General features: G+C 46.3%; 1 protein-coding gene across 1 annotated transcript in view; it reads left to right on the top strand.

The window, feature by feature from the left end:
* LOC103678086 (teneurin-4-like) overlaps positions 1-6,055 on the top strand; it is a 279,793-nt gene extending 273,738 nt beyond the window's left edge. Inside the window, exon 6 of the mRNA XM_040630911.1 lies at positions 5,840-6,055. Within this exon, the coding sequence (XP_040486845.1) occupies positions 5,840-5,889 (50 nt within the window). The 3' untranslated portion in view covers positions 5,890-6,055. The remainder of the gene's footprint in view (positions 1-5,839) is intronic.
* The last annotated feature ends 12,316 nt before the right edge of the window (positions 6,056-18,371 follow it).

Genomic DNA, 18,371 nt, shown 5'->3' with positions numbered 1-18,371 from the left:
GGGGGGGGGTAAACAGAAAGGGGAATGAACCATGAGAGACTGTGGACTCTGGGAAACAAACTGAGGGCTTCAGAGGGGAGGGGGGTGGGGGATTGGGCTAGGCTGGTGATGGGTATTAAGGAGGGCACATATTGCATGGTGCACTGGGTGTTATACGCAAATAATGAATCATGGAAATTGCATCAAAAACTGGGGATGTACTGTATAGTGACTAATATAACAAAATAAAAATTATAAAAAAAAAATCTGCCTAGAGACAGAAGGACTGGGCCAAAATATTTCCAGGTGCTTGCTCTCCCACGTCCCGTGATTCTTCCAGTCTTTAAATGCTAATTTCCTGGTTAATGTCAACAGAATCAGACAAATCTTGACACTAATGATTAACATTCTAATGAAGAGAGTTGGTGTCAAACACAACTGAACTATTGATATGCTCTGGGGTCCGATAGGGCTAATTTATTAGTAAACAAGTTGGAAATTTGTATCTCTTCCTTGTGAGATTTGACATTATTCAGGCTTACAGCCCTAAGGTTAAGAGCATGCAGCTAAAGTATGCAATGACTGAGAGATGGGCCTTAGCTGGGTGGGTGTAGCACAAAAATAAAAAGCTAAATGGGATCATGAAGACCAGAAAACAACTAAAAACCAGGCTAGATGTTAAGCAACAGCCACTTGAATCTTAGCCCTCAGGCAGCACAGAGTTTATTGACTTTGTGATTCCTTCAAGATTTTAACTCACATATAAGGGCTCTCATCGTTTGATCCAAATGACCCTTCTCTTATGTATTAGATCTCAATTGTAACAAATTACCCCCAAATTTAGCCACTTCAAACAGAAACAACATGTATTATTTCGCACAGATTTTGTGGGTCAGGAAGTCCTGAACATCTTTGCTGGGTTGTCTGACTTGGTGTCTCAGCCAGGGTGACAGTCATCTGAAGACTTGACTGGGGCTGGAGGATCTGCTTCCATGTTGGCAAACTGATGCTGCCTGTTGGCAAGAGACCTCATTTTCTCACCACAAGGACATCTCTATTGCTGCTTGAGTCCTCACAAAATGGCCACTGATTTTCCCTGAGAACAAATGACCTAAGCAAACACAAGGAGAAAGCCACAATGTCTTTAGGCACCTAGCCTTGGAAGTCACATTCTGTATTTCCACATATTCCCTTGGTACCCCAGGTCAGCTTTAGTGCAAGGGAGAGAATCACGTACACAAGCACATAAACATCAGAAAGCGAAGATCAACAGGGGCCATCTTGGAGGCTGGCTCCCACAACTTACCTAGGGGTTTCTTGTGTTGGGAGGGGGTGATAGCACAGCTGTTGGAGACCCCCAGACCTGGCCAAGTCCTGGCCTTATGTGGGTGAGTGTCCTGAGGCAAAGAGCATAGCCTGTCTTGCTCTCAGTTTCCTCACCTACCAACTGTAGGACCTCATTCACAGAGCCGCCATGAGATTATAGGAGACAGCCTACATGAAGCTGCTCGCGCAGTGCCTACAGTACAGAAATCAGCCTGGGACCGTAATCACGATCTTTATATTTTGCGTACTTTCACTTGATCATATCTCCAGATTTGCATTTGTGTTTGCCCCCCCTTAATAATTTTTTGAGGACTAACGTGCGCACATTAAAATGTTTAAGTATGCACTGAAGTCTAGCGCTCTGTGATATTTTACGATAGCGCCATCTCTATAGCCGTAACCCTGATCAAGATATAAAACATGCTCATCAACGTTCCCCTCATGCACCCACCCACTCTGACACTACTGGTATGGTGGCTTCTATAGATATTGCTTAGTGTTGCCTGCTTTTGAAGTTTATAGAAATAATCACACCTTGTAGACTTGTGTCTGGCTTCTTTTACTTCACATAAATGAATCTCTGAAAATCCGTGAGATTCATCATGTTGTTGCATTTACCGGTAGGTTTTTTTAGCTGCTGTGGGGCTTCCCATTATATTAATATACTACAGTTTATTTATCAGTTCACCTGTTGATGGGCATTTGCATTGTTTTGGACTCTTACGAATAAAACTGCTCGAACAGCACTGTTATCATATTATCATCACCACAGAGTAGGCTAAGAATACAAAAGTATGCAGCTGGAATGCTCTTATGATAGAGACGTGATGGAGAGGAAACAATAAATTAGCTGTTGCTGTTGCTCTTGTTATTATTATTCCTAAAATTTATTAAGCCTTTTCTGTGGGCCAAGCATTAGACTGTGTTTTATATTCTTTTTCCTATTTAACCCTCTCCGAACCCATATGAGGAAACATAATTTTATCTCCATTTGACAGTTGAGGATACTGCGCTCAAAGAGGCTAAGTGGTTTGCTTAGGATCAAATTGACAGTAACCCTAGGGGTTGAGATAAATTCTGCCCACTGACTCCGGAGCCCTTAACCACTATGCCAGGATCCAGGGGGCCCGCATTCAAGTTCCCTGATCCACTTACAGTGTGACAGGTTCCCATGTAAGTTCCCCAAGTGACAGCCCCCTCATTTGAAAACAGGGTGATCCTCCCTATGACCACAGAGGGATCAACTTTTAGGAGAATAAGATACAAAAGCACTTTGCTCAGTGTCTGGAATATAAGTGTTGGATTGATGTCAGTGTTCTTCCTTCTGAAAAATTATAACATTTGACTGTTAGAGATATTTTTTGAGTTTGAAAGAACTTTCAGAAATTTCAATTCATTCCTTCAATGAACAGCCAAATTAAAGTTTCCTGGGAACCCCCAAGTCTTATCCCATTTTGTCTGCCCCAACATCCCTGTGTCTCTATTTCAAGAGGATGAAGAGCCCAGAAGAAAAGAGGGGATTGATCTTAGTGTATCCAACATGAAAATCAAATTTTCCAGAGGGATTGTATCCTTCTCCTGTTACACTTTGGAGGGAGGCTAGGGACCTGGAAGGAAAGAAAAGGCTCCATCAAAAACAGAGGGTCTCCTGAGAGCACGTGGGAGGAGAACAGAGTGGCGCCCCTGTTTTGTCTATGTGCGCCTCGGTGCTGGCCCCCAGACCCAGAGGGAGCCTGGAGGGATCTGATGACAGGAAAACAATTCAGGAAGTTGGCTGATCTTCACTGAACCCAGAAGCCAGAAAGAAAAAGACTAAGAAATGCAAGGTAAGCATTTCTGTGCAACAAGAAAAAACAACACAACATAAGCGATGTCAGGGGAAACTGGAGAAATATTTACATTATATAAAATGTATTAATTTTTAACATACAGAACGTCTTATAATCAATAAAGAGGAAACATGAACAACCAAATAAGAAAAAAATGTGCAAAGACCCATATAGCAATTCACAGATACCTAAATATAAACATCTGATAAACATTACAAAATGCTCCAACTCTAATAAAGGAATGAATATTAAAATAACTTTAACATATTTTACATCTACCAGATAAGCAAGGATCAGAAAGGTTCCGTGTTCCAACCCCGGTGCTAGGCCGCCCTGGTGCTATCGTTGATCTTAACGGCCCAAAACCACCTCCGTTGCCGCCTGATTGTCGGAACTTAGGCTCATTCGGTCATCTCTCCAGGCCTGGGTTCCTCTTGTGTAAACCGACAGGTAGGACTAGGAGAGCTTTCCTCCTTGTGCGCTTCACGGAGAAGTGATTTGGAGCCCAGGCTATGTGACGTCGGCCAGGCCGACTGACCGCTGTAAGGCCGAGCGTCCTCGTCTCGAATGAGGGTAACCCAGGTCCCTACCCTCATAAGACCGCGGTGAGGATTCAGATGGTCGCGATGGACGCGTGTCTCTACGCAGCGTGGTACAACATCTGGCAAAGAGGAAGTCCCCAGCAACGGTAACTATTAGTATCACTGTTGCTACGAACCAATCATCCTTCTCTCCTTCGTAAAAGTCCTCGGAAAGCAAAAGACGCAGCTATTAGGGCAGCAAGCCTGCGGGCAGTTCCTTTCAGAAAACCAAAGACTGAGAAAATGTAGTCACTTAACCTTCTGTGAACTTCTCTCCTCTCGTCTACTAAATGGGGGTAATAAGGAGAAATTCCGAGGGTTGATAGGAAGATTAAGTGGAAGAGCGTAAATCAGTCTTGCTAGTTTTCATTATTGGAGCTCTAAGAAAGCTTAGGGGGCAACCCGTGTGACCGTAGTAATTTTCAGCTAAAGAGACCCAGAGAAGTTCAGCGGCTTAATTCCGGTGGTACATCCTAGTTGCTACCAGATGCTGGGGCGCAGAGCCCCGGGAATAGGAGCAGGCCCTGGATTCTCCCAGAGGCTATACGGAGTCTGAACCCCACCTCTGTCCAGCTCAGCTGTTTACCAGTTCCGCTCCCTTTCCCCCAGACCTACCAGACTGGTCATACTCGCACCTGCAGTTCTCTCTGCAGCCCGGCCCCGTGTGCACACGCCACACACAATCCCGCTTCCGTCCGGCTGACTCCTGGTTGAACTTTAGGCTTCTGCTTAAACATCACTTCCTATAGGATGGTGCCTTTGTACCTCAAGGTCTCAATTAAGGATCTGTTCTTTGTGCTCCCTACTCCCATAGCACTGTGCGATAATTGCCTCTTCTGGGGGTTCTCAAAGGCAGGCAGGACCCAATCAGATTCCCCTCCATGACTCTACTGGGGTCCTGGCTGCAGCCCCCTGTGGGGTCACTGAGAACTGAGTGGCAGGATCGAGTTACCAGGACACTCCAGAGGGGGGCTTCGCCTTCTTCCCAGGAGGGTGGCACTCCCCTCTTCTGACTATGCCAGGGTCCTGAGACAAATTACACAGCCTCACAGATCACTGGACTCTGGACACCCCAGTGCCTTCTTATCCTGCAGGCACCTGTCTCTTCCCTCATTTCCCCACCAGCATGAAATCCGAGGCAAATGCAGTCTGTGTGTGCCAGCACTGAAGTCAAGGGGATGCTGCTTCCCAGGTTCTGCCCAAGAAGCACCTAAGAAGCCTTATACCCAAGCTTTGCCCAGTGCCATCCCCTCCGTAAAGCAAGAAATCCCATTTGCCAGCAGAGTTCAGACTCTGCTATCCAAGGCATATGGCTGGATCTGAATTCCTGGGCTTGAGACCCTGAAGGGTTTTACCTCCAAAATATAGACTCTTTTCTCCCCAGATGAGACTTTTGGTTAAGAGAAACAAAAATAACCAACACCTTTCTTTCTTTTCCTACCCAGTGCCCCCAGTCAGGGTGACCAGCCTTCCCGGGCAGCCTTGGAGATAATGCCTTTTCATTAACTAGTATTGATTTCTGGTGCCATTTCGGAGATTCAGTTTCCCACCATAATGCCATTGATCTTGGCATGGCTCCAAACACATGGGTACAGTCTACCCACTTGGGTTCAGTCCTAATCCTCCTCTTGAGAACAGAGTGACCTCAGTCTTTTCTGGAGTCATTTTCTTGTTCAGTAAAATGGAAAGAATGGTGTCTACATCATAGAGGTGTCACAGGACTAGAAGAGAGGATGTATGCAAAGGCTCCTTTTATATAAATGACCACCAGCTGAAGAAACCCCATGCTGGCAAGAAAGGGTGGTGTGGTAGACAGAGTGTGGGCTCCAGAGTCAGCCCTGGCTCTGTGATTTACTACCTGTAGATCTTGAGTAAGTCACTTGGCCTTTCTGTCCCTCCACTTCCTCGTGTGTAAAAGGAGGCTTCTATATTGTAAGCTCCAAAAGGACAGTATTATGGGTTGACTTGTGTCCCCCCCAAAAGGGATATGTTTGGGTCCTAACCCCTAGGACCTCCAAAAGTGACCATATTTGGAAATAGGGTTGTTACCTATGTACTTAGTCAAGACAAGGTCATCCTGGAGGAGCAGGGGACCCTAATCCAGTCTGACTGGTGTCCTTACAGGAAGACAGCCCTATGAAGGCAGAGACGCACATGGGGAGATGGCCATGTGACAGCAGAGGCAGAGACTGGAGTGGGCAAGCTGCAAGCCAAGGAACAGCAAACCGCCAGAAGCTAGGAAGAGGCAGGGAGTGATTTCCTCTACGGTTTCAGAGGGAGCATGATCTTCCAGGCACCTTGACTTTGAACTTCTGGCCTCCACAACTGCGAGACAATAAATTTCTGTGTTTTCAAGACAGTCTGTGGTGCTCAGTCATGGCAGCCCTAGGGAGCCAAAACAGACAGGACCTTTACCTGCCTCTGCTTCCCCTGTGTCCCCCAGCTCCCCTGCGGGGGCCCCTCAGTGATCTGTTGAGTGAGTGAACGATGCTTGCTGTGAGCGGTATGCTGGTGGTGCGTGCAAGGTGCTCAGCATGCGGGAGGTGTTTGGTGAATGTTTATTCCTTCCCCTTCTCTTATCATCTCAAAGGCTCCATTCTGTACAGAGTGTATTTTATTATAAAAACAAGCATGGTTTTCTTCTAATGTTTGCCTGACACCTCCTAAGGGGCCCCCAGCTTTGAGAATCTACATCTGGGGAAATTCTCCGTGTGAGAGAGATCTGGGCACTTGAGGGCAAGATTTGGGCAGATATTTCTCTACCTGTCCATTCTCCCCCTGCACCACAGTGATTTTTTCCAAGGCTTTTTTGAGACTGCTTTCCTTGATTTCTCAAAATTTCCTGGAGTGACAGTAGAGGAATTTCCAGAAAGCTTGGCCCTTACTATGTTTGTGCTTTCAAAAAAGTTTCAAGAAGCTTTGTAGAAATCTAATGGGAGCAGAGGCTTTGGTACAGTGAGCAAGCTCAGGGGAAGCTGTGTAGAATCAGGACATTTTGCAGGGAAAACCAGGTAAGGAACATGATTCTCAGTATATAGTCACTATATGCTTACACCATAGGATTTTCTGTTATTTTTTTAAAACTTTCTGTTGAAATATAATCGATAGGCAGAGAACTGCACAAATGATAAATACCTCTGGCTTTATTTTATATGGGTATCTTTTTCTCCTGGTGAATTTTCGTCCAGTTCACTGATGATACTAATCTCAACTTCCCCATTACGTCTCTGTGGAAGACAGACTGAATTCTAGCGGTGGGTTCAGCCGGCCTGGCTCTGTGGCTTTGAGCACACTGTGTAACTTCTTTAAATGTCATTGCCCGCCCCGCCCCCCATGGCTGATGAGAGATGGGGGAGTAAACCCTTGGGTTTACAAATGTGCATCTTGTGCTGTTTATTATTGTTCATTTGGATGATTCTAGTGGGGTGGGGTGGCCCTAAGGTCCACCAGAACAAGGCCCAGACCCCAGGCTTGTACCCCCCTCTTCCTCCCGGCTAGATGGTCTTCAGCCTCAGATTCTGCATCCGTCAGCGTGGAGAGATCTAACACCTCTGCAGGGGCTGTGAGGATTGAGGTGATGTGCGTAAGGGACACGCGGGAGGTACCCAATTAGTACCAGTCCCCTCCCCTACCTCGAGCAGCTGGGCCCCTCTTCTTCCACAGCTCCCCACCTCGTCCCTCGTCCTCTGTGCTTGATTCCTCCACCAACCCCCAGTATGTGAGTAGAAGTGAAGCTTGACAGGCAGACTGTGCTCTTGCCTTTGTCTCGGAGCCTGGAATTTTGCAGCTGTGTAAATTGAATCGGGAAAGGAAATACATATAGGGAAATTACATATATACATGTAGGTATGTATAAATTACAAATACATATATTAGAGCCCAGGAAGTAATAAATGGCTTTGAAAACAGCTGTTTGGAAGCACTTTCTTAATCAAATCTTAGTGCAGAAGTGCAAAGCTTGAGCCTTTCTGTTGAGCAGAGCACTCGGTGACCACGGATTGGTCGAGGCCTGCCGTGAATCCCAGTGGGGCCTTGTTCAGGTTCACCAGCAGACCTGACAGGCTTAGACAATCCAGCTTGCCTTGTGCCTTCCCTCTCCCCCACATCCCGCAGAAAGTGGCCTCTCCATCTGGCCTGAGTTGAGCCTCCAGAGGTCTGGATGGCCCATCTTAAACCCCTTTGGACCAACTCCTGGGAAAGGGTCAGAGAAGCTGTGAGAACCCCGAGGTTATGGCTGACTATTGGAGTTCTGTGGGTCTCCCATTTCCCCCGCCCTCATCCCACCACAACTCCATCACCGCTCATCCCCCTCCTCTGGCACCCCTGCCTCTCTCCCATGAAATAATGTGTTTCTGCTTCTTTCATCCATGCAACCAGGCTCCCTTCCAGGGGAAGGGCTTGTCATGGCTCTGTATTCCCACTACCCCTGAGGGCCTCACATGGCAAGGCTGCCTGGCGTACGTCTGGGGTCAGTAATCAAAGGGAGGTGGGGGACGGCTACCACTGTTGAGCATCTGCCCATCGTAGGTCCCAGAGATGCACGCTCGCTCTTTCTTACTCTCCACAGGACCCCTGGAAATTAGGCTCAGATCCTAGAGAGCCCAGCACTCTAAAAGGTGAAGCAACCTGCCCCAAATCACAGTAACCAGTTCTAAATCCAGATCTTGATGCTCCTCCCCGAAGTTGGAGTCTCGCTTAGCCCCTTACCAGTTGTATGTCCCTGCACAAGTCACATCACCCCTCTTAGCCTCAATTTTTCGCCTGTAAAATGGGGATGATGCTCATAACCTCACATGAATGTAGAGAGGATAAAATACGACCATGGATGTGAAAATCCTGTATAAAGTAAGTACTATTCCCATGTAGGTATTGTTTTTATGAGTAGCTCAGTCAGTTAAAACAGAGTCCAGTAGGTTCGAACCTATATGAACCAGAGAACCTGTGTGAATACCTATATGAAATCCCTGCGTGGGCTGTGGACATACGGATACAGATCAGACCAGCCCCTGCCCTCAGGGAAATCACTAAGAAAAACACATAGACATGGTGGCCTTCAGTTTGTAGTATTTGCACGTCTGTCTCCGGCCCCTGGCAGCCTCTCAAGTCTCATTTCCCAGCACTCTCCTCCTTACACCCCTCCACTTATGCGGGCAGCCCTCACTTTTCCAAAGTTCTCATGACACCACTTCAGTGTTACGGAAAGACCTGCATTACTACCTGTTTTCGTTCACTGAAAGAGATCCGAAGAGGACTTTTGCTTTTACCAAAAAAGGCTAAAAGCCAAATAGGGTTCAGAGTTCGTCCTACGTGAGAGCCATTATCCAGGCAGCGCGCACCAGAGCAGCAAGGGCGGCCGCCAAGCTCCTTCCCCGGGAACTAAGCATCTCAGCATCGAGCCGCCAGAGCTTTGAACTGTGTCTGTGAGCATCTGGGCTTTCTCTCAGTTTATTTTGTGCGGCCATTAGCAAGACGTGTGCTAAGGTATCAGAAAAGCCTGAGAGGTTATTTTGAGGTCTGGGAATGCTCAGAAACTTTTCCATATAAATGAATGGTCATTGCTTTATGCCCTTTCAGCTTACGCTCTGCTTTCAGATGGGGGCAGGGATGAGACATGATGCCTGCAGTGGCTTCCTCGCTGCCCCTCAGTTGCTAGGTCCTCTGTCTGGAAAGCTCTTCCCCCAGATGTCTGTGTGGCTCACACCTTCACTTGTCTCATGTCTCTGCTTAAATATCACCTCCTCCGAGAGGCCTACCCTGAATCTCCTACTTAAAATAGCACACCCGTCCCATCACTCCAGACCTCTCTCTGCACTTGACTTTTCTTCACAGCGTCTATCACCGCTCGATCTCATTCTATAAGATTATTTGCTTACTTACTGATTTTTCTCCTCCACTGAAAGGCTCTGAGGGCAAGACTTTGTCTTCCATGCCTACATGCTTAGAACAGTGTCTAGCACAAGGTAGGCCCAAAATAAATATTTGATGAAAGATCAAGGCCTACCACTAACTAAGAAGAAGACAAATAGCCCAATTTTAAAATGAGGATCTGAAGAGACATTTCTCAAAGAAGATAGACAAGTGGCCAGTAAGCACATGAGAGGACGCTCAACATCATAGCCATCAGGAAACGCATATCCAATGAGATGCCACTGCAGACCCACCGGAATGGCCATAATCCGAAAGTCGGATAATAAAGTGTTGGCAAAGATGTGTAGAAATTGGAACTCTCAAACACTGCAGGTGGGAATGTCAGATGGCGCAGCCACTTAGAAACAGTCCAGCAGCTCTTCAAAAGGTTGAACAGGGTTACTTCGATCCAGCATTTCTAGGTATCCACCCAAGAGAAATGAAGACGCACGTGCACAGAAAATCTTGCACTCAAATGTTTGTAGCCGCCCTTCAGAATTAGCCAGAAAGTAGAAACAACCCAAGATTCCATCAACTGATGAATGGATAAATAAAATGTGTCCTGTCCATACAATGCAGGGTCATTCGGCAGTAAAATGAAATGACGTTCTGATCCATATTACAATATGGACAAACCTCGAAAACATTACATTAAATGAAAGGAGCCAGCCATGTCATAGGATTCCATTTATATGAAGCGTCCAGAATAGGTAAATCCACAGAGACCAAAAAGTAGATTTATGTGATTGCCCAGGGCTCCAAGGGGTTGGACGGAAGTGAGGCATGACTGCTAAGAAGTATGGGTTTTTCTTAGGGGGGTGATGAAAATATTCTAAAATTGGCTGTGGTAAAATAAATAAATAAATAAATAAATAAATAAATAAAGTAGTGGAGATGATTGTACTACTTTACGAATATCCTAAAAATCATTGAATGGTACGCTCTAAATGGGTGACTTGTATGGGTATGTGAATTACATCTCAACAAAGCTGTTACTACCCCCAAAACCAACAAATGTCCTCATTTAATACACCTGGATCAAACAAGCAGCTGGTGCCCCCCCCCTTCACCGCCAAGTGCAGACCGGAGAGACCGAGGCACTCCCTTCTGAGTGCTGAGGTGGAAATGTGCCAAGATACTGGCCTCCTCAGGCAAATAGGTGAGAGCAAGCCTCCTTTCCTGGTGAATGCTTTAAAAACAAACCAAACAAACAAAAAATGGCCCCGAGAAACCTATGAGGAGGAGGGATGGAGATCAAATGAGCTGAGCCTGAGAAATTTACTACGTCCTGTTGTCCAGAGACCATTTTCCCAGCATAAGTCCCAGAGACAGATGGCCCCAGACCTGCTTCTGAAAATAACCACTGTTGAGAAGAGTGGAGCGTTGGCTTAGTGGGAGCTGCCCAGCCGGGGGAGTAAGCTCCGCTAGACTCAACAGGCTGGAAAAGGACGCGAGTCTGTGCCCAGCAGACCGCAGCACTCATCCCACTGGGAACCCAAAGCAGAAGCTGTTGTCTTTGCTACCTTCCTGTGTGTGTGTTTTCTCCTCTTTAAAACAACTTTATTTTTTTAAATCTCTCTATCACATTTGCCCCTTGAAAAAATTGGCAAGTATAGAAAAATATCAAGAAAAAAATGAAATGTGTTCATAATTCTACTGCCTTGAGGTGACAGGTGTCAACATTTTTGTACAAATTGCACACACACACACACACACATTTAAACACATGGCAGAATTACTTTTATACAGTTTTGCATCATAGTTTTTTGTATCCTATTTCACATGTCCCTAAACATTCTTTACAAACGTGGCTGATAATGTCTGCATATTGATATTGTAATGCTGGGCCTTAATTTACACAGTTAGGCACTTTTAACATTAAAGATGTTCTTCCTTTGCAAGATTTTTTAAAATTTTACTTTTTACTATTGTAAATAGTGTTGTGATGAATATTCTTATAAATAATTCTTTTGAAAAGTCATGATTATGTCCTTGGGTAAATTGCTAGATGTATAATCGCACATTTTAAAAATCAGTCTATGGGGTGCCTGGGTAGCGCAGTGGTTAAGTGTCTGCCTTCGGCTCAGGGCGTGATCCCGGCATTCTGGGATCGAGCCCCACATCAGGCTCCTCCACTGGGAGCCTGCTTCTTCCTCTCCCACTCCCCCTGCTTGTGTTCCCTCTCTCGCTGGCTGTCTCTCTCTGTCAAATAAATAAATAAAATCTTTTAAAAAAATATTTAAAAATCAGTCTATATCAAGTTATGCTACCAATATCAGGGCACAAAATCTTGTTTGTATTTAAAACCCACATCTGTCTTAGCACCTGCTAGGTACCTGGTATTTTTACATTTGTTTCATTTTCTCCTGAAGTCTTAACAATAATTTTAAAAGTATAAGAAGAGCGATACATACACATTGTACAAAAATTTGAAGATATAAAATCATATTTAAAAATGAAAAACTGCTGATATCATCGATAGCCCTTGTTAAAGGTTTTTTTTTTCAGCCAGTCCTTCTTCCAATAGAGTCATACAAATTTGTTCATTCTGTAAACATTTTATGAGCATTTACAGTGCTGAAGAAATGCACTTGCCATTGTAACTGAAATCGTTTTCATCCCGCACTCTTTTTATAGTCTCCTCTACTCCTCAGAATAACCCCCGGGGGTGTGCATGCCTGTTCCTCCTACAAAAGAACCTTCCAGTGTTCTAGTCCAAGTCCCTGACGGGGAAGGTGAGGGCCATCTAATTAACTGTCCAAGTCAGTACGGTTTTAGAGCAAAGGTGGGGCACTATCGTTAACTAACGCAGGATAACAGATGCAAAATGGGGCCGGCGGTCACTAACAGACAGAATGGATGGTCTCCTTAGCTCTCTAGCTTCATTCAGAGTTCTAGCACTTTGAAATCCTTTGCAGCAGTGGGCTTCAATCCATTTCAGATCACTATGGGAACCAGTTATGCAAACCTTTTCTGAGCTGAGACTCTGATCTAGGCCAGGACGCAAAGGTGAGCAGCTTGCTGGCCCGCAGCAAAGTTCTTGGTCCTCCAAGCGCGCCAAACCTTCTATCCGAAGGAGATCCCAGTTTTCCATCCTTTGCTCAGAGCTGAGAAGAACTTCACTTATTCAGTGAAGCAACTGGCTGCCCTGTTAAGAGGACATAGGCCTGAGGTTAGCACATGAAAAGAGAAGAAATGCATTTGGTTTTAAGTGGAAGGACTAGAGTATTTCTAGAAAGGAGCCTTCACTGGAGGAAGGAGGAATCCATCAGCTCAGAGTTCCACAAGAGGAGGTACCTGTGTAGGTCTAAGGGTTTGTTTTACTTTTCTCTAGGTGTCGTTGACTGATTGCTGTATACTGGGCACTATGCTAAATATTTTACATACAGGCTTCTAAAATTCAGGGCTGCCAGTTAAAAAGGCTCTTTCTTCCAGAAATCCAGGGAACAGCCTGGGGAGAAAATGCACTCCATGCAGCACACAGCCAGTGCTCTGGCTTTTCAGATTAGACTCACTCTTCCCCACTGTATCTCTAGGCTGTGATTTTCCCCATCATACCCTACATGCACTTTAGCATAGGTTAATAAGATTCTGTTTGGGTGTTTAGATGGATTTCTCAAGACTGCTGAGAAAAGTGTAAAAAAAAAGTGCCTTTTGTTCATGGTCTTTCTTTCCCTGATGGAGTAAAAAATTTGTCCATCAGCTGGCCCTTCACACCTCAATCTCATGGCATACTCCAAAGACACGTTTGGAATCCCGAATGCTAGAAGCTTCCTTGAGAACTGTCTTATCCTAGTTATAGGTTACATTTCAAATGCTCAAGCAGCCTACCATCAATTCACACAAAGACGTGAGTAACTCAAATTGTTCTTTCTGCAGATCTCAGGATTCCCTTGTTGTGTGTTCTTTTCATATATCACGGCTGCCTCCTTAACACTTTCCTCTTTTATGACATCGACAAGTAATCCGCATTGATAAAGGTGTCATTGGCAGGCTTGCAGATCTGTCATCATTTATTCTCCAAAACCACCCTGTTCTTATGACGAAAGACCACAGCTGGAGGAGACAAATTGGTGTTGGCTGAGCCCTTTCCATGAGACGGCTGGGCTCCTTACAAGTATCACAGCATCCGTCCCCTCAGCAACCCTTTGCAGTGGGTGCTAGCACTCCAGTTTTCATAGAAGAAAACAGAGACTAAGAGAAGTATCCACTATACGCTAGAACTAGGCTCACAGAGACCTTCTCTCAGGGAACATGGATGGCTCTCCTGCACCTTTCACTGGCCCCCTTCGTTGCTGGAGTGAGGTGTAGGAAGGTTTGTGCCAATCATCCCATCTCATTTGACCATGGACACTGCGGAAAGTTCTACAGTACCAGGATCCCTTCAGCTGATGACCAGGATACATGAGAGGGCAACTCTAAACCCCAATCCCATAGTGTTTTCTATGCGCTAGACACTGCTTGGCACTGGGGGGCATGGTAAGGGGCCAGCCAGCCAGGCTAGTGGGCAGTCACGGCAAGTAAACACTGCAGGACGGGAAGGATTGCCCGGGGAAGGAACAGGGAGCTGTGCGGGCACGCAGCAGGGGTGCCAAACCCAGGCAGCTTGCTGGCCCGCAGCAAAGTTCTTGGTCCTCCAAGGCATCAGGCATCAGGAAAGCCTTCTCCGGGGAGATGACGTGAGGTTGGGCCCTGAGGATGAGTGGGAGCTAGCGAGACACATGGGGTGGTAGCCATGAGGAAGAGAGAAGAGGAAAGGGTATGCTCAGGGAGAAAAACAGCATGGGCAAACACGCGGGCAAAACTTTATAACTATGTGCCAGGGGTGCCATTCAAACAGATGCACTGTCCGTGGTACCCTGCAGTGGGGCAACCTGACATACTTGGGCAAAAGGTAGAGCCGTGCGTTCATGGAGATGAGCAGGCCAGTGCGTCTCCGCGAGTCCCAGCAGACTTGGTGAGAAGGCAGTGGTAGTGCACGAGACTTAAAAGGCCCAGGGGGATGGGCAGCTTCCTGGAGGCCGGGTGAAGGATGAGGGCCCGAGGCCAGAGTATTCTCTGGGCCATGGTGCTCATGCCCTCATCCCTCCGTCTCTTCCCAGTGGGATGCTCTGTGGTCCAGCAAGCCTTTCTCCTTTCCTCCAGATGACATGTTATCTCCCAGCAGTGCACTGGGCTGTCTTTCGCTCCGGCAGGTCCCACCTGCCTGGCTTAGAACTCCATGTGACTCCCTCCCTTCCCACTGACTCCTTCTCAATCCTGGCTCTCACAGCATGTATCGCCCTCACCTTCCAGCCCAGTCAGTGGATATCTAGCACGTGTTTGTGGAATAACGCAGTGTTGGAAGCATGCACAGCTCTTATAAAAAAGAAAAGATAAAATTAGGTTAGTGCCCCTCACTCCATATACACATATGTTGCGGAGTGCATCGCGTGTTTATTAGGTGTTTATGGGCTGACACGCTGTTCTCAACACATCACGTGCTTTAACTTCTTTATTCCTCAAACCAACCCTGTGAAATAGATGTTCTTTCTTATTTTATCCTTTAATTTCCATTATATAGATGAGGAAATTGAGGCACATAGGGTGAAGTAACTTGCCCACAGTCACAACTACTGAGCTAGCAAGTAGTGTAACTGCAATTCAAATGTAGGATCTGGGTCCGGAGCCCATACTCTTAATACCACCTTGCCTCGCTTGCTTCTGTAGGCGCCAAATTTGTACAGCAATGCATTTTATTCATGTGTTCCAAGCACTAATAGATTGTATGCATTATAAAATATATACAAAACAGATAGGAGCAAAGAGTGAATTTAAAAAATAAATATTTCTCATTTTTTCTCGCACCCAGGGGATGGTTCTGTGCACCCTACTTTGGGGCCACATAAATTAAAAGCAGCTGATGAATAAGAGGAAGGGAATTAACAGGTTTCCAACAATATCTGTACCTCACAGAAACATCACGAGTTCTTGTGCACCTACTAAGGGCCTGGTGCCTAGTTAGGTGCTTGGAATGTCAGGCTATGAATAGTCAGAGTAGCCCCGAGACCTCAGGTGAGTGAGGCCTGGAGGTTGGATCAAGGCAGAAGAAACAGGCACGAGGCCAGGCCACTGTGCCGTTCCCAGCCTCAGGCCTCTGAAGTTTGTGATAGAACAATTTACTTAGTTCTGGAACTATTTATTTCATAAAGCTTGACAGATTTACTCAGGAAGAGGCTGTAACTAGCACCCTAGAACAACATATCGTGTTTCTTAACTGTTGTCTGCAATTCTAACAACTCAGCATGGTATGGTACTGGTTATCTTCAGCTCATCAGAAGCTCTGATTGGAGATTATAAGATGTCTTTGACTAATAAAAGAGGAGGAAATGAATGTATATTTGCTTAATAAATGCAGCCTGGTCGACAAAATCTTTCCAAAACTGGGACTGCAAGGGAAGCAGGATCATGAATGAGGTTCTTCCGAGGGGGTGGGCGGAGGTGGTTTCATTCAATTTAATGAACATTTGGTGAGCGCTGACCCTACTTGCTCATGCATACTGTGTGCACAGATATGGTATCTTTAGTCCTCGAAACAACTCTGTCAAAGGGGAGGGGTGCCTGACGTACAAACAAGGAACTGGAAGTCATTTTCCTAAGATCATACAGCTGAAAGGAGACTAGGTCATGATGCAAACCCCACTTCTGTTGAATTCCAAAACCCACTCCAAGCGTGTACTGTACCCCAAGAATATGCCATATACTTTTATGTGGGAAACATAAATACAGATAACCGCAAAGACAGTATGGCACATGTGATAGCAGAACAAATGTCAAGGCTAGGGAAAGGATTGATCACCTTACAGTGCTATGTAGTAGGTGGTGTCAGGGAAGGCTCTCACCGGGTGAATCGGGAACCCTTGGTTTAGACGATTTTGAAGAGAATCCTAGCCCAGATTTTTAGGTAAAGAAACCAGAACACAGAGCCATGCGGAGGTTGTACCACAGTCATTGATCCCTGCTATCTCAATTCCTCTTATTAAATTTCTACTATGAACCAGATGGCATAAACAGTGTCTGTATAAATTGTGGTCACATGTGGTGAGGCTCAGGGGTTGACAGAAGGATCATGAAACCTACAGGATCCTGCAGGATTTGGTGGCTGTGAACTGAGAGAGCATCTATTTCTCCTCCCCCACCCCAAATCAGCAGCTCTCTGTGCCACCTCTACCTTAAAGATCTGCCGAATTTTATGACATGTCCAGGTTGCATTATGTTTCCTAAGGTTCAGTCCCTTTGAAAAGCTGGGTAGATCTGATTATGTTTTCAGCCTCCTACCAGTCAAAGTGGAAGAAAAGAAGCAGCCCTTGCTGCCAAGTGGATGCATTGTCTTGTACCGTATACTTTTATATGTCTGTGCTTATGTTCCCTCGCTTGTGGACGATGTGCTGCACATGTCTAAAGGCCAGCCACAGATCGAACTGCAAATTGTCTGTTCTCAAAGGTCTTGTCCCAGGCCATCACCTTCTCCTTCTGAAGAGTTGGGAGTGTGCTCACAACACTGGGCTTTTTAGAATCAGAACCTCACGTGGTAGAAACTTGGCATCAAAACATACTGACTTAGTGTATCTTGAAACTCACAGAATGCTAATGTCCCAAAATTATAGAATTATTTTATCTGAGATTATTACAACCGGAGGATCCTAACGTGTTAGACACCTGTAACCCACCTACTCAGCAAATAGTTTGTTAGTGCCTCCTGCATGCCTCACACTATGCTAGCCTCTGGGGATACAGACGTGGAAAAGACGGCTAATGCTCTTGCTCTCAGGGAGTTTGCAGGGAACGGCAGGATTTAAAAATCTTAAAATGCTAGACTCTGAGAAAAGTAAAACATTAGTGTGTTAAAATCCTAGAATGCCAGCGAAGGAAAGGGTCTCTGGATCATTCCCTCCGGCTCTATCTTTGAGTCCCGGAGACTTTTCCAGGCATGTCCGATTAAAAATCTCACTAATAAGAACATCATCTCACTTCAGTGACATCACAGAATGGCCAGCTTGCAGGCGCTCAGCGATCACCCAGTGAGGCTGTTCATTTTTACCAGAGAGGCTACTGAGGCTCAGAGCCCGGCAGCTGTTTGATAGATAGCATGCCCCGCCCCCCCAGAACCAGGCCCCAGGTTTCAGGCCTGTCTCAGAGAGCAGGCAAAGCAGGAAGGGCTTCCCGTGTGTTTCCGAGGGGTGCCCTCTTTGCAAGCCATGCAGACTTCTGCACCGAGGCCCCGCTCTTCAGAAAGAGTTTGCACCAACTACCTTTGCGGAGGCAATCAGCCCCGCCCCCCGACCACGTGTGCAGTAGATCGCCCAGTGTTGGGAGCCCCCTCCCCCGTTGATGCGTGTTTTATTTTGCTCCCTCCCCCGCCCCGTGTGCCTCAAAACCAATTTTCATTATTTTTTTCTGTCTGTGTTTGTCTTTGTGGTTCGCAGGTGCTCCCTTGCATTGTTCATCCGCTTCATCAACCCCTATTGAGCAGTCCCCCTCCCCGCCCCCCTCCCCTCCGGCCAATGAGAGCCAGAGGCGGTTGCTAGGCAGCGGTGTGGCCCAGCCAACCCCGGACTCAGACTCTGAGGAAGAGTTTGTCCCTAATTCATTCTTAGTTAAAAGTGGCTCCGCCAGCCTGGGGGTCGCGGCGAACGGTAAGTCCCTCTCTTTTCCTAACTTCTGTGGGTGTTTTGTGCGTGCGTGCGTGTGTGTGTGTGTGTGTGTGTGT

Source organism: Ursus maritimus, unplaced genomic scaffold (assembly GCF_017311325.1).
Source record: "Ursus maritimus isolate PB19 unplaced genomic scaffold, ASM1731132v1 scaffold_16, whole genome shotgun sequence".
NCBI lineage: Eukaryota > Metazoa > Chordata > Mammalia > Carnivora > Ursidae > Ursus > Ursus maritimus.
Note: the sequence above shows the minus strand (reverse complement) of the source record. Positions and strands in the feature narration are given on the sequence as shown.